Source organism: Nyctereutes procyonoides, unplaced genomic scaffold, assembly GCF_905146905.1.
Source record: "Nyctereutes procyonoides isolate TBG_1078 unplaced genomic scaffold, NYPRO_anot_genome, whole genome shotgun sequence".
NCBI lineage: Eukaryota > Metazoa > Chordata > Mammalia > Carnivora > Canidae > Nyctereutes > Nyctereutes procyonoides.
In genome coordinates, this window is record NW_026575040.1 from 19,388,679 (window position 1) to 19,404,798 (window position 16,120).

Genomic DNA, 16,120 nt, shown 5'->3' on the forward strand with positions numbered 1-16,120 from the left:
CAGGAAAGCTACAGTTTGCAAATTCATGAGAACTGTACAAGGAACACCTAAGAGATTAAGTGGGGTAGGTGGGGAAGGGAGTATCTCTTGAATATAGAATAAAAGGTGGGACTTTTTTTGTCCAGAAAGAAAGAGGGTAGAGGCACCTGGGTGGCTCAGTGGTTGAGCACCTGCCTTTTGGCTCAGGGTCCTAGGATCGAGTCCCACATCAGGCTCCCCACAGGGAGACTGCTTCTTCCTCTGCCTATGTCTCTGCCTTTCTCTCTGTGCCTCTCATGAATAAATGAGATGAAGAAAGAAAAGAAAAGAAAGAAAGAAGAAAGAAAAGGGTAATGAGTTACATAGCTGATATCTATAAAAATCATCAAACAATCTATACAGAAAGTGAGGACAAGGAAGGATTTCTTAAGTAAGATGCTAGCTTTGGTGGCGGCAATAGACAGATTTAAATTCTTTTAAGTATTAATACAATGGACAGCAGCCTTTAGCTTGGACAACTCATTATTCAAAGAGGTGATACAAGATACATTATGAAAATAGAATAGATAAATTAATGTATGATAGATTCAAACAGCTGTCAAAGAAAGACAGTAAGTTCCAGACACCAGGTCTTGCTCTCCACTTTTCTGTCATCCTCTACAGTCTGAGGAGATTAGGATCCTCAAAGCATATCTCTGAGGATGCCTTTCTCTATCTCCCCAAGTACTCTGGCTTCCCAGTGTGTGCAAAATAACATCAAAAGTTCTCTTGTTTCACATGGACCTCATCCTCTGGATCAACCCTACCTCCCCTATGTATCCTGTAGGCCAGCCAAGCCCAACCATGACCATTTCCTTTACTCTTCCCCAGCTTTCCCATCTGTTCCCTCATTTTTACTCTTTTCTCCACTCATATGCTTTTCCCTTCACTTACCTGTGTCAAAATCCTCCCCAGTCTGCTAGCACCTACTCAGATGCTTATTCTCCTCCTCCCAAATCTGTCAGTCACACTTCCTTCATGTCTTATTTATTTCATAACATTTATTTGTATTTGTTAAATTTTCTCCACCACTCACTCCTTTGCCTAGATATCTTCTGTCCTCAAGCTTGTCTTTGGGTCTCCTCTAGTAGCTAGTAGGTATTCAGTAAATTCTTGTTAAATGAATGCTTTTCTTCTTAAAGTTTTGTGAATAATTATTTTGTTTTCTACAGTCACAAATCAAGAGTTAAAGGTTATCTGAGATTAAAAATGACTTATTTACCTAAAACCAGTGGCTCAGAAGAAGATAACACAGAACAGGCCGAGGAACTAGAGGTGAGATTTTATAAATTTTTGATTCAACTGAAAAGAAAATATCTCATTTCTTATTTTACTATACTTTGAAGAAAAAATAACTTTATTCAATGAAGTTAATGTACACAATAAAAATTATTTACTACATGGGCATTTGTGTATTTTACACAAGTGTTCATTAAACATTTATTTCTTACTTCTAAGGACATTTCTGTAGAATGAATGGCCATTATTGATAGCATTCTTAAAGGTTAGTGAATAGAGAATATGATGTTTATAAATGAAAGCATTTATTGTAATTAAGTCATTAACTCTTTCCGTTTTTTTAGAATTTTCTAAAACCATGTCCTATTCCTTTCCATTAAAGTAAGAATACAATTTACTATTTGTAAGTTAAATATGGAAATTTTGAGAAGACTACTTTTCTGCTCATGGTTGGGGGGAGGCTGAGAGGGTTCAGAAGTAAGGAGGGAATGAGAGAGGGAAAGAATTCAAATGATCTGATAAAAGGCTGTATTTATTTGGGGCAAATAGAATTTAACAATTTTCATGGGGATCCCTGGGTGGCGCAGCGGTTTGGCGCCTGCCTTTGGCCCGGGGCACGATCCTGGAGACCCGGGGTTGAATCCCACGTCAGGCTCCCTGCATGGAGCCTGCTTCTCCCTCTGCCTGTGTCTCTGCCTCTCTGTCTCTCTCTGTGTGACTATCATGAATAAATAAATAAAATCTTTAAAAAAAAATTTTCATGGATGACAGAATAAGAAAAAGCCCAAGTCAAGTATTTGGGCAGAGCTACATGCGTTGAGGGTGAGTGAGGAAGAGGCAGAGAGCATGTGTTTGGGATAGAATTGGATGGGGATTCGGAGACTGGAATTCTCATCCCAAGCTGTGCTACTAATGAGCTAAGTGACTGTGTGAATTGTCGAAGGTCTCTGAACCATGGCTCTTCATTTGTAGAATGACTGTATTCTACCAAATGACCTCTAGGATTTCTTCCAGAAGAAAAACACCTGTCTCTTGACATTCCCATTAAAGCGACATTTACTGAAAGCACACAGTATATTGGTACCAATTTGCTTTGCAGAGTTTTCTTGTGTGTGCCTTCTTTAATAGTCATGCCATTTTGCTGAGGGTCTGGTTAAACCTCCAGAAGAACTGTAAAGGTGAGGAACCTCCCCCAGCACTGGCCTCGACTTCATACACCCACATACCTTGAGAAAGAAAGCTTGAGAACAAGCTGTGCTTTTGCAACAGAGCTTTCTGGGCATTTTTTTCAATAGGCTCCACTCCCAGCACGGAGTCCAACATGGGGTTTGAACTCACAACCCTGTGATCAAGACCTGAGCTGAGATCAAGCGTCAGACACTTAGCCACCCAGGTGCCCCTCTGGGAATAAGATTTTACTTTATGAGAAAATCTGTAATAATAGAAGGAAAGAACTTTTTTCTTTAAATCACAGAATATAGTTAGCCCTTAGTTTGGCAAGCAAAAAAATTGATATCTTCTCTTAAGTCTATATTTGCTTATTTGAGTACCTTTTCTTTTTTACTTTTTATCTGATTTATCATATTATAATCACTTTTAAAAATTTTTAGATATTTATTGGGTTGAAGTTTCTCTGCCTGGCATTTTGGTGCACAGGATATCTTGCATAATTGAATTCTGTTTGCAATGAAGGATGCCTGCCATAAAGGAAGAAAATTCTTTATTTAGTAACTTAAAAAAAATTAACAGTGTTTCATTATTTAGGAACCTGCTCCAAGTTTTGCCCACACACACATATCACAGGTACCTTATTCACAGTTCAGTTTCTGTGGGTAGAGTTGCTTTGCTTCATTTTGTGGTCTCAGGTCTCAATATTTGAATTCCCTCAGAATGCACCTTATAATTTCAGGAGATGTAAGCATGTAGGAGTTTATTTATGAAAGGCCCTAGGAATTCAAACACATGAATCTGTGCTTATTTATCTTCTGTGTAGCTAATGACCAGAGAAGTCTTGTCTTTGACATCTAGTTTGTAACTGAATATACAAAATTTTACTATTTAAAGAAAACAATTGTCATTTTCAAAAGAGGCTTGCTCTTGGGGCAATCTGTATTCCTTAGTACTTCAAAGTCTGGCTGTAATAGATTATTATTTAACATTTGATTTTTGTACCCTCTGCAAATTTAGATTTAGTTGTATGTATTTTGTGAGATTGATGTATAACATATGTTTTAGCTCTGAATGGTTTCTTTCTAATACTCTTTGACTCCATTAAATTAGTAATTAAATGACATTCATTGATATTTATAAAATTATTTTGTGATTTGTGTGGTTAGCTTGATACATGTTTCATAGGGAGGCATTCTATACAAAAAAAAAAAAGAAAAGAAAACTCAGTCTTTCTAAACAATATTTAAAGGTACAACTGTATTTCCTTGAACTTTAAACAGGTTTTTAAAAATTAGGCCTTTAATTAAATTAGCTTTTCTCCTTCTCAGGTTTACTTAGGTAGCATAAATTCACTAAGGAGACTTTTAAGAGAGAAATCTTTAAGAAGATTTTTTTAAAAGATTTTATTTATTTATTCATGAGAGACACACACAGAGAGAGAGAGAGAGAGAGAGAGAGAGAAAGAGAGAGAGAGAGGCAGAGACACAGGCAGAGAGAGAAGCAGGCTCCATGCAGGGAGCCCAATGTGGGACTCGATCCTGGGACTCCAGGATCACACCCTGGCCTGAAGGCGGCGCTAAACCGCTGAGCCACCCGGGCTGCCCTTTAAGAAGATTTTAAAGAAATAATCTGTGGTACTATTTTCCTAGCTCTAAGCACTTTTACAATCCTTTACAGAAGTAGTGAGGACCCTTTTATTAATAAATTTCAATAATCTACAGAAAAACCAATGACCATATTTTTTAAACAACCTTTTTTCAGGAGGGTGAAATATAAAAATTGAGTTCATATACTTTTAAAATCGAAACCAGCAATAAAATTTAACATATACAAGACTGATTTTTAGGTATGTAGGTCCTTCATTATGATAACTTAAAGGAATGAAAAAGAGAGAGAGAAGAAGGTAAACATAGATGGAGAGAGAAAGTAAGTCAATAAAGGGAAAGGAGAGAAATAGAGCAATAATAGGAGGCCAAATTAAAGAGATGTCAGTACTGTAGAAGAGGTAAAAAGGAAAAAAATAAGTAAGAAAGGGGTGAATTTACTTCCCATCCAGATCCTTTTTTCCAGAAGAATTTTTTGTCTTACTCTCTCCCTACCCCCTCTGCCTGCTTCACTTTCTGTCCTGCCTCCCTCCATAACCCTCCCACCAGACCAGCCAGAGAGATCAGCCTTGCTGCAGAAACCCCTGTCTTTTCCTCTGGACTGCCAGAAAACATTCCTTTCCTTCCCAGCTCTTTTCCCTGACCCTTGTCTTTTCAGAGTTAGCCTTCCAACATCAAAGAATTCTTTTCCACCTTCTAAGCCATCAGCTGGCTGGCACACACCAGTCCTTCAACACTAGATCCCCACCCAGTGCCTCGAAGGACTATATATGTATTAAGGAAATTACTTTTTTGCCTGTTATTATGGTACCAAATACATTTCCCAGTTTGTCATTCTTTTTTCTACTTGGATTTGGAAGTTTTTGTCATATGCAAATTTGAGGATTTTGTAATCAAAGTTATCAGTCTTCTTTATACTTAAAGGCTTCCTCACTCTTGGAACATACCTTTTAAATCCCCCGAGCTTTATTGTAATAATACATGTTGGTTTTACTTTGTAACATTTACACATTGCTCAATCTGTGATATCCTGGTATAACATGTGAGGTAGCACCCCACGTATTTTTTTTCTAAGTAATTTGCCTATTTCCCCACAAATTTGAACTGTCTTTATCACATCCTAAAGTCCTATAAACATGAGTCATTCTGGGCTTTCTAATTCATTCTGTTGAGCTGTGTATGTGTGTGTGTGTGCCCAATGCTGTACAGCTTTAATTGCCACCCTGTATAATATATTTTATTCAGTAGAGTTAACCTCTCGTTCTTCTGTTTTTAGAACTGTCCTGGTTATTGTTGATCGTTTGTGTTTCTATTTGAACTTGAGAATTGCCTTGTCCCATTATTTTCAAAAATCTGTAATGTAGGGGTGCCTGGGTGGCTCAATTGGATTAAGTGTCCAACTCTTGATCTCAGACTAGGTCTTGATCTCAGGTTTGTGAGTTCAAGCCCCACATGGGATATAGAGACTACTAAAATATAAAAATCTTCAAAAAAAAATAATTTTTTTTCTGTTTTTTTTCTACTAGCTATATTTTAAAACTTTTTTGAGAAATGTTAAGAGTTTCAAGCAAAATTTAAATATTATTATTTTGCCGAAAAAACTCTTCATTATCATATGTTCATATTATGGTCTTAAAAGTTGATTCTTCCTTGCATAATTTCTGTAACTGGATATGCTAAATTTCTTTTTAAATTTCCTCCAGCATAATTTATAAGGTAAAAAAGAAATCAAGCATAAGCTTAATTGTTACCACTCTGTTTTTCAGCCTGGCTGGGTTGTTTTGGACCAACCGGATGCTGCCTGCCATTTGCAGCAGCAGCAAGAACCTTCTCCTCTACCTCCAGGATGGGAAGAGAGGCAGGATATTCTTGGAAGGACCTACTATGTAAACCATGAATCTAGAAGAACACAGTGGAAAAGACCAACCGCTCAGTATGTGCTGGTGGCTTTCACATTTGTAATCTGAATACACTTTTGACCACTAATTTTCATTTTGAAGTTAGTTGTGTCTCAAATGGATTCATAATTGTATAGGAACCCATAAGCTATAAAAATATGAGGATTTTTATGGTCCAGGGCTTTTAAAATGCCACCTTAACAGTTTCTTTTTTCTTTTCTTTTTTTTTTTTAATATTTTATTTATTTATTCACGAGAGACACAGAGAGAAAGAGAGGCAGAGACAGGCAGAGGGAGAAGCAGGCTCCATGCAGGGAGGCTGACATGGGACTCGATCCTGGGTCTCCAGGATCATGCCCTGGGCTGAAGGCAGCACTAAACCACTGAGCCACCCAGGCTGTCCAACAATTTCTTTTTTTATTTATTTATTTTTTTATTTTTTAAATTTTTTAAAATTTATTTATTTATGATAGTCACAGAGAGAGAGAGAGAGAGAAGCAGAGACACAGGCAGAGGGAGAAGCAGGCTCCATGCACCGGGAGCCCGATGTGGGACTCGATCCCAGGTCTCCAGGATCGCGCCCTGGGCCAAAGGCAGGCGCCAAACTGCTGCGCCACCCAGGGATCCCCAATTTCTTTTATTAAATGATTTGATAACATTCAAAATTATCTGAGTCACAAATGACACCCTTCTAATTGCTTCTTTTTAAAAATTATTTTGCAGCCACAGAAGATGTGTTTTTCTCTTTAGACTGGTTTAGAAATTCTTGGAAATTTTTGTAGTTTGTTACTGAAATATAATAAAATGTTAATTTCTACAGTAAACTATTTTTACATATAAGTTACCTGTAAAATATAAAGGACTGAATAACAAGGTTTTTGTTAAACACTCATTTGCCAATCTGTTCAATACATACATAATTTCCAGTACACACAGATCAAGGATAGAATGACCTTTGAGGTATTCTAATTTATGTCTTCTCAGTGACATTTTTCTTTTATTATCATCAGACTGTATATTTATAAATAAACACATATGTCCCATTACTCACATTTATTATCAAATACCCTTCCATTTCTCCTCCCTTATAGCCTTATGAAGGCTTTCATTAGTCTACTTTTTGACAGAGACTTAAAATTTTTATTTGTCCATTAATTTCTAATTTTTAGCTCTTGCATTTTGTGTCTGATACAGCCTAAGCACTTTCATAGATATTTTCTGTTCTCAAATCCTTCCAAACCAAATCAGTGATGCTGGTTCTTCATGGGACAGAAGCATCAATCTCTGTAGGGACCTGTACACATTGCAAAACTGAAGACACTATGAAACTCTACAAAATTGTCCTACTGCATACCTCAGTATTACAGCAAGCCTGACTTGAACGGACTCACATTTCTTTCACTATGGTTGATGTCACTTTCAGCTAGCCTAAATCAGGTATTCAGGTGAGAAAAATCTGAAGTATTCCCCTATGACCATCTGTCAAAATTAAGTCTTCTTCAGCAATAGTGCAGTAAGAGCTGGTCTTTTGACTACCCTGGACTTATATGGCATTAAATAAATTAACAATAATTTTGTTATTAAATATTTGTATAAAATCTGATCTGATGATCTGGTTATATTAAATTCAAATAGCTAGAAAAATATACTCAGTGGGGTAATGGTGTTCAGTCTGATTTACTAAACTTGCCTAAACTCAGTCATGTTTTTATTTTTATCGTTTTTCAGACCAGGCCTATTTCTATAAATGATCAAAAACAGATACTATTTAATCTGTAACCTATTAAGTTTTTAATTACAATGTTTCTTACATGATATTTCATTTTGTCCTCTAAGTTCATGCATAGGGAACTCTAGTCTTGGCTTAAGATCAGTTCCAGAAAATGTTACTGTCTGGTTCTTGAAGCTGTATATGTAAATCTTAAAGCTTCTTTTTTATAATCTCTCTAGAGCTACTCTAAATTTTATTCATATAATAGCAGGCAAAATAATAATATACTAAAATTACTTATGAAACTCTCAGATATTCATTTATTTAACAAATATTTTTGAGTGCCCTTACATGCCAAATATTACCCTAGGCATGGTGATGAACTAAAATATCAAAGTCAGATGTGTCACACATTTTCATAAAACCTTAATTCCATGAGGTACCCTGAAGATACCAATGTGTCCATGACTTAATCTATGCATATTGAAATAGCCTTTGGCCCAAACCAGTGAATTCTGATCTAAGGTATTTTATAAAATGGTCACAGAAAAAAAAAATGGTCACAGCATCTTTGACTATCATTTTAACTATCTGCAGACATGGGTGACAGCTTTTATATTTCTAATCCAGGGACAACCTAACTGATGCTGAGAATGGTAACATGCAACTGCAAGCACAGCGTGCATTTACTACCAGACGGCAGATATCTGAGGAAACAGAAAGTGTGGATAATCGAGAATCTTCCGAGGTAGATGTAATTTTCTTGTTCTTGTCCATAGACACATATTATAGCAGTAGATAAAAGTATGTGTGGCTTACGATTATTCCGTTTATTTTAGAGCTGGGAAATTATAAGAGAAGATGAAGCCACCATGTATAGCAATCAGGCCTTCCCATCACCTCCAGCATCAAATAACTTGGATGTTCAGACTCATATTGCAGAAGAATTGAATGCCAGACTCACAATTTGTAGAAACTCAGCCACCAGCCAGCCAGTATCCAGCTCAGTAAGATGCCCTTAGATTTTGTTGTAGCTTCAGGATTTTATATTCTATATATTATTCCATTTGGTATCCAACATTTACATAAAATTTTGTCTTTTATTTCTGGTTTTATTGACATGTAATTGACAACATTGGATTAGTTTAAGGTATGCAACGTAATGATTTGATAGATATTATAGCAAAATTATCATCACGGTAAGTCTAGTTAATGTCCGTTATCTCACATAGCTACAATTTTTTTTTTCTTGTGATGAAAAAATTTTGTCTTAAATGCATATAATAATGTTTTAGGGACTCTAAGACTTTCCAGTATGGTTATTTTTTCAAATATTTCCACTAATAGTATGGAGCAAAGTCATGGATAATCCAAGTGGTAACTGGACTCTAAATATCCATTACAAACCAGTGCAGTGCCTTCCAGCCAGAGACCCCCAGGAATACACTTGCAATTAAACAAATTGGGTTTATTACTCATTTCATCAAGAACACACACCATGTGTGTCTCAGTAAGAGTATGTTAAAAAAGACTTGAAGGATTGGAGTTCATGTTAGGTGATTTTGAGGAAGATTTAAGGAACCATTGGATGCTGTCAAGAAGCAAGAGTGTGGAGCGCCTAGGTGGCGCCCCATACCCTTGATTAAGCATCTGACTCTTGATCTCAGCTCAAGTCTTGATTTCTGGGTAGTGAGTTCAGGCCCCACATTGTGTTCCATGCTGGGTGTGGTGCCTACTTAAAAAAAAAAAAGCAGGGGTGATTCTGTGATTGGGTGTCTCAAATCTTATGTATAGCAAGGCTAAAGCTATAATTTGTTAAAAAGGAGTAGTCACTCACATTCCCCAGAATGGAGAGATATTTGGTATTTTGTGGCTTCAACAGTATTCATGTTTTCTCTGTCTTCAGGCATGATTACAAAGTGGTCTTGATTTGTCTTAATCTCTACTGATGGTGCCAGGCCAAGCCCTGCATGTCAGGGGTTGCTTTTTTCCTCCTCGTTATACCACACCTGTCACTAGCACACATGTGAGAATAAGAACTGACATGCTTGGTCTAAACAGAGAAATAGATAACATTCAATGAAATACTCTGCAGCCATGAAAAGAATGAAGTGACTTTGAATGGATATGCTGTGTAGAACAATCCCTAAGACATGTTGGCCAGTGAAAAACAGGAAGACACAGAGCAATGTGTTTGGATTTTATTTTTATTTTAATTTATTTATTTATTTATTTATTTATTTATTTAGGTGAGAGAGAGAATGTGTGCACAGGAGCAGAGGGAGGGGTAGAGAAAGAAGCAGACTCCCCACTGAGCAGGGAGCCTGATGCAGGACTCGATCCCAGGACTCTGGGATCATGACCTGAGTCAAAGGCAGATGCTTAACCAATTGGGCCAACCAGGTGCCTAGAGTTATGTGTTTGATATGCTATCATTTATGTAAATTTTCTACATACAAAAAAAATGTGTATCATTTCTTGAAGACTAAACAGGAAACTGATAATCTTGCTCATCTCTAAAGAGAGGAACAGAGTGAGCAGGACATATGCTTTGTGTACCTCTTGAATTTCATACCATGTGCATGTTAATTTAAAAAATAATTACTATTTTTATTTATTTTTAAAGTATTATATTGTCATGATTAGAAATTCAAACAGTATTCAAGTATATAAAATAATATATACCTTTTACCTCTAATATATGCTACCTCAATTGCTATTGATGATTGTGCATGTATTATCCTAAACATTTTCTATGTCCATCAAAAAATTCAGATAGTGACAACAGCATGCATATAAAAACACAGAGAAAAAAAGAATAGGGGACTTCTGGGGAACATCTAGAATGTTCAGAGGGTGGGTGTTGAAGTGGGAAGCACTGGAGCTGTCAAGAGCAACCAAGTGAGGGAGCTCATTATGTTCTGTGCTATGGACTTCCTGCTGGTAGTTGTGAGAAATCACAGAAGGGCTCTGAGCTGGAGAATGATGTGACCAGGTCTGCACTGGAAAACGCTCTCTGGCTCTCTGGCTACAGCGTGCAGCATGGATAGTGGGCTTAAGGAAATAGGACTTAAAGCAGGGAAATCTGTTAGGGTGTTACTGCAGTAACAGTGACAAATGATGGAAACTCAAAATTGAAAAAAAAAAAACTCAACTTGAACTAAGTGCAAGGAGAATATATTTTAGAACAGGTAAAGAAACGGAATGAGTAGGATCTGATGAATGACCTGCCTGTAAGGGATGGGGAGGGTGGGGTGGGAGTAAGGTGACCACCCCAATACCTGACGGGAGCAGCTGCCAGGCTTCAGTGCTGCCCACTGAAACAAGGAGTACCAACAAGAAACAGGTTTCGGTGGGTGTGGACAGGGGAAAACCAAATCCAGTTTGGGGGCACAGTGAGGGGTATCTGTTTGACATTCAAGAGCGAGTGTCCAGGAGGTACCTTCAAACCCAGGGGAGAAGGGTGAGTCACAAGGGGGAAGGTGCTGGCACACAGAGGTATCTAGAGAAGGTGAGTGCCCTCCCTAGCCACTCTTCCTTCTGCCCTGTCATACCCACCCCCATTATCTTATCTGCCTTTCAAACATAAATCAAAAACCTAAAGCTAATGTCACTCTTTTTTTTTTTTTTTGGTTTTTTTATAAGAATCATTCCAGCAGAAGAGGCAGCTTACAAGCCTATACTTTTGAGGAACAGCCTACACTTCCTGTGGTGAGTTTTATACCCTCCCCACATTGTCAGTAAAAATAGGAAATTCAAGAACTTTTTTTTTTTTTTTTGAACACTGAATATGAACATTTGACTGCCTAGCAATGAACCAATCCAGCACAGAATCTGGGTTCTCGGAGATGAGTTTCAGAGGAGAGGGGGAGAGGGTAGATGGACCCTTCAGAGACAAAACGGGAGAACTGCCTCTCCCATAGTAAGAAACCAAGGCCTCTGCACTGTTGAGTGTGGGGGATACCTGGGCTTGTCCACTGAGGCACTGTGCTGGCTGGAGGTGGTCTACAGGCAGCATTCATTCGAGACAGTGGTGTCCAGTTGCCTCTGCTCTGTACACTGGCCCCTGGCATCGAGCAGCAGTGTCTGCCCCATACGTGAAGTGTCACATCAGGACTCAGTCATTTGGGCAGATGTGCACTGGTGTCGGCAAGCTCAGTGGCCAATTGGATGGAGTTCTGCTAGACTCATGTCCACATCCGCTGAGCCCTTCTACCTTCTTCCCAGTAAGGTTTCTCGCCACAGCCTTGACTGGAGCTCATGCCTGGACTCTTGACTCCCTTTGGGTCTTCCATCCCCATCTCTTCCTGTTTTAGCTCTCATTACTTTGAGTTTATCTCTTCTTTACACAGCCCCTACTTGTGTTCTAAACCAACAAAAACTCCCAGGCTCCTCACCCCTTCAGCGTACCCTCCTTCTCATCCACCCACAAGGAGCTCCTGCTGCCTTTCACCCTGTCCCTGCTTTTTCTTCCAAATAAGCTGCCCCCTTTCCCGACTCTCTCCCTTCTCTGCGTCTGTGTGCATTCTCTTTTCCCACTTAGAATGTCTCCTCACCTTTTTTCACATGTAATTTTGAATGGCAGTTGATGCATTAATTTTGAAATGTAGGGATTGTTTTTGCTTTCATGGAAATTCCAGCATTGGGGTGCAGAGACTCAACATTCCTTGAACCAAATAGTAGCTCATCCATCTAAAAAGGTGGCCCTGCACCAATAGAGGGACACAATCTTGTACTGAAGAAAGAGGCAGCACCCACCTGTGCCATTGGCTCAGCCACTATTGACCATCTACAAGAGAGTAGATGCCACAGAAAGACTGCCCTCACCATCCTTTCTCTCATTATTGCCACATGCCTGGCCTCCTCCATTCAGCTGGAACCTGCCTAAGCAGAGATCTGTGGTTTTCTTCCACTGTACTTTGTAATGTCCTCTTACAAGGAAGATGTTGGCATTTCTGATTGACGAACAGGCATTCATCCAAGAAGCAATTTTAAGTGCATCACAGGAGCAGTAGAGTCTAGAGTTGATTTATATTCATCAGTACATGCATTTATTTTTGGTTTTTATATGTACTGAAAAAGCTGTTTCCATACCTTTTTCTTTTCAATTCATGATTAGTCTTTCTAACAGTTTTTGTGAGGTATGATTTATATACCATAAAATCCCCTCATTTTTATGTGTACAAATACATGAATTTTAGTAAATCGATACAGTTGTGCAAACATCACCACAGTCAAGTTTAAGAACCCTTCACTGCCCCAGAAAGTTCCCTCAATCACAGCACCTGCTTTCAGCCCCCAGGTAACTACTCATTTGCCTTCTCTAGCTACAGTGTTTCCTTTTCTAGAAATTTCATAGAATAGGAACCATACAGTGTTATAATTTGATATATCTGGCCTCTTTCACTTAATAGAATGTTTTTGAGATTTGACTATGCTGGTACACAGTCTCAGTAGTTCATGATATTCTGTTGTGTAGACGTATCTACTATATTTCATTTGTCTGCTCACCAGCTGTGAGACATTTGTAAAGCTGGGCAATTTTAAATTTCATTATTTTGTAAACTAACAGCTCATTGAAACTGTCAGCAATGGACATCTACCCCTGTGTGTCTAGGGGATGGTGTATCTGGTGAACAGACCAGTGGTGATAGATTTTATGTGTAAAGCATGTTGGGGAATCAGGCCAAACCTTGAAGAGTCTAGTCTGGTTCAAAAGACAAAAGGAAGGCCAAACCTGGACAACTTTAAGTAAACCTGGGAATAACCAGACCTCTTTGTTCATTTGTAATAAACTCATAAGTAACAACCCCCCCACCCTTACAGAAAGAAGGCAGGGGTGACTCTTGAGTCCGCACATCTGGGCAATAAATTCTGTAGTTAGACTAGACCTGGCTCAGATCTCAGCTCCCTATTAGCAATGTATCTGTTAGGAAATTAGCCCAATTTTCTAAGCTTCAGTTTCCTTGTAAATTAAAACCAGCTAGTAATAGCAATTATCTCATTAAGGTTTGTGTGGATGTTAAATGACATGATCTGTATTAAAGCATTTAGTGTGTGGTTGTCATGTTTTATTAATGTTGGTATCACTCATCAGTATGGTCTGTTCTGGTTTTTCTTTAAGCGAAATGTTGTATACTTCATTTCATATACGTCAACATAGGACTTTAAAAAATCTCATTTTAAAGAGAGAAGGCAGTGAAAGAGGATTGTTTCTTTAACAGGATTGTTAAAAAGATTGTTTCTTATTAACATTCAGTTTTCCTGTTATTCTTCACTTTAGCTTTTGCCTACTTCATCTGGATTACCACCAGGTTGGGAGGAAAAACAAGATGAAAGAGGAAGATCATATTATGTAGATCACAATTCCAGAACTACTACCTGGACAAAGCCCGTTGTACAGGTATCATGCAATCTATCTGTTAACTTGTTTTCTTACATAATTTAAGCCATCATATTCCTATGGAAGCTATTGCATCGCTTTGTGGTATATATCAGATGCTGCTAGCATCTTTTTTTTTCTTTAGATTTTATTTATTTATTTGAGAGACAGAGAGAGTGAGCAAGAGCATGAGCAGGGTGAGGGATGAGGGTCAGACTCCCCATCAAGCAGGGAGCCCAACTCAGGGCTCCATCCTGGGACTCCAGGGTCATGACCTGAGCCCAAGGCAGATGCTTAACCTGAGCCACCCAGGTGCCCCTGCTAGTGTCTTCTAATTGTTTGCTGACATTGGATGCCTCCCATTTCCTACAGATCTCTAAAGTTCATGATTACCACTTGTTATCATGTAAAACAAATTCTACTGGGAATAAAAGGACAGAGTAAATGATCTGGTCAATTGGATAATTTTGTCATTTGAATGGTTAAGATCATTATTTCACTAAAAGATAATCTATTAAAGAAGTTTGTCGTGATAGTACTTTGTCCTTGGCAACAGTGAGTGCGTTTTGTGATATTTCCCTGTTAAGTGTTGAGGAAAATGTTTGTTTTATCTTATCACCCTTTCTCTTACTGGGAAATTTTTTAACACTGGAAAGTATAGAGAACAATAGAACACATACCCATTTTCTTAACACCCAGAATTTACCACCATTAACAAATTACCATATTTGTTTCTAGACATTTTATTTTTAAAAATAGAATCTTACAGGAGTGCCTGGGTGGCTCAGTCAGTTAAGTGTCTAACTTTGGCTCAGGTCATGATCTTGGGGTTTCGAGGTAAAGGCGCCCCCACTCTACCCACCCCCCCTTAGGCTCCCCACTGAGGGGGCCTCTGCTTCTCCCTTGGCCCCTCCCCCCATTCATGCTTGTTCTCTGTCTCAAATAAATAAAATCTTTTAAAAATATATAAAAAAATAGTACAGATAAAACTAAATTCCTTTTAGTCCAGCATTTTGTCCCACTACCCAGAGAGAAGCATTATCACATTATCTGTTGGGTGTTATTGCCAGTCTTTTTTTTTTTTTTTGGCTTAAACAGCAGAAACTTATCACAGTTCTGGAGGCTGGAAGGCCGAAGTCAGAGTGCAGCATTTTGGGTCCTGGTGAGGGCCCTCTTCTGGACTGCAGACTTCCTCTTCTTGCCATGGCCTCGCACAGTTCTTCCAGGCTCTGTTATATACACTTACGTAGAGAGCCAAAATGATGCAAAGTAGTGTTTATGTTCCTGTGTTTCAGATTTTGAAATTTCATTACCATATAATTCTAAATCTTTTTTTGCTCAACATTGTTTTAAAATCCTATCCATGCTGTTTTATATATCAATCCAGGGTTTTTAAGTACTGCCTAATATTTCCTCAAACAAATATATTACATTTCAATGATCCATTTCTGCAGCATATATTAGCCATGCATTTTGTTTGCCCAGCATATGAAACCACTTCTACATATGGGGAATTCCACACTCTGCATCTTTGGGACCAAGCAGAGAGAGCCTCCTTTGAGGGGCGCTGTGGCTCCCCTTGCCATTGGGCTGGATACCTCGGACCTAGCTTCCTCAGTCCTGTGCATCTACTTGCAGACTTGGATGTTAGCCAGCATCATCGTACCGCTAGAGAATTAGCTAAGAAATTAGAAGTTATTTTAAAATCAAAGTTTGACAAAATGAGTCTGCAATGTTTAGGTCTATTTAGGTCTATTTCTAAGTATGTATTCTGTTTGCAGGTTAAGTTACCTTTTAACCACAGCTGTTTGTGTGTTCTCTATAAAACGTGACAACATGACTTAATTAATGTGCTAGGCCACGGTGGAGACCAGTCAGCTGCAGCCAAGCCAGAGTGCGGCATGTCCTCAACCACAGGTCCCCGTGAGTGAGTCAGCGCAGCAGGGGACACAGGCGGCTGAAATGGAGCAAGGATTCCTCCCTAAAGGCTGGGAAGTCCGGCATGCGCCAAATGGGAGGCCTTTCTTTATTGACCACAACACCAAAACCACTACCTGGGTAACTTTAATTCTGTCCAGTTTGAATTTCGAGCAACAGT

The 16,120-nt window shown here is 38.6% G+C and overlaps 1 protein-coding gene across 3 annotated transcripts in view; it reads left to right on the forward strand.

Moving 5' to 3' along the window:
• The window catches only part of NEDD4 (NEDD4 E3 ubiquitin protein ligase), a 124,330-nt gene that overhangs the window by 87,492 nt on the left and 20,718 nt on the right, over positions 1–16,120 (forward strand). For 2 of the 3 annotated variants that reach the window (XM_055319861.1, XM_055319858.1), the window contains 7 exons: positions 1,191–1,293; positions 5,798–5,964; positions 8,271–8,388; positions 8,480–8,647; positions 11,286–11,351; positions 13,924–14,043; positions 15,880–16,080. In XM_055319861.1, the coding sequence (XP_055175836.1) occupies positions 1,191–1,293; positions 5,798–5,964; positions 8,271–8,388; positions 8,480–8,647; positions 11,286–11,351; positions 13,924–14,043; positions 15,880–16,080 (943 nt within the window). The remainder of the gene's footprint in view (positions 1–1,190; positions 1,294–5,797; positions 5,965–8,270; positions 8,389–8,479; positions 8,648–11,285; positions 11,352–13,923; positions 14,044–15,879; positions 16,081–16,120) is intronic. The other variant, XM_055319859.1, reaches the window with a different exon arrangement.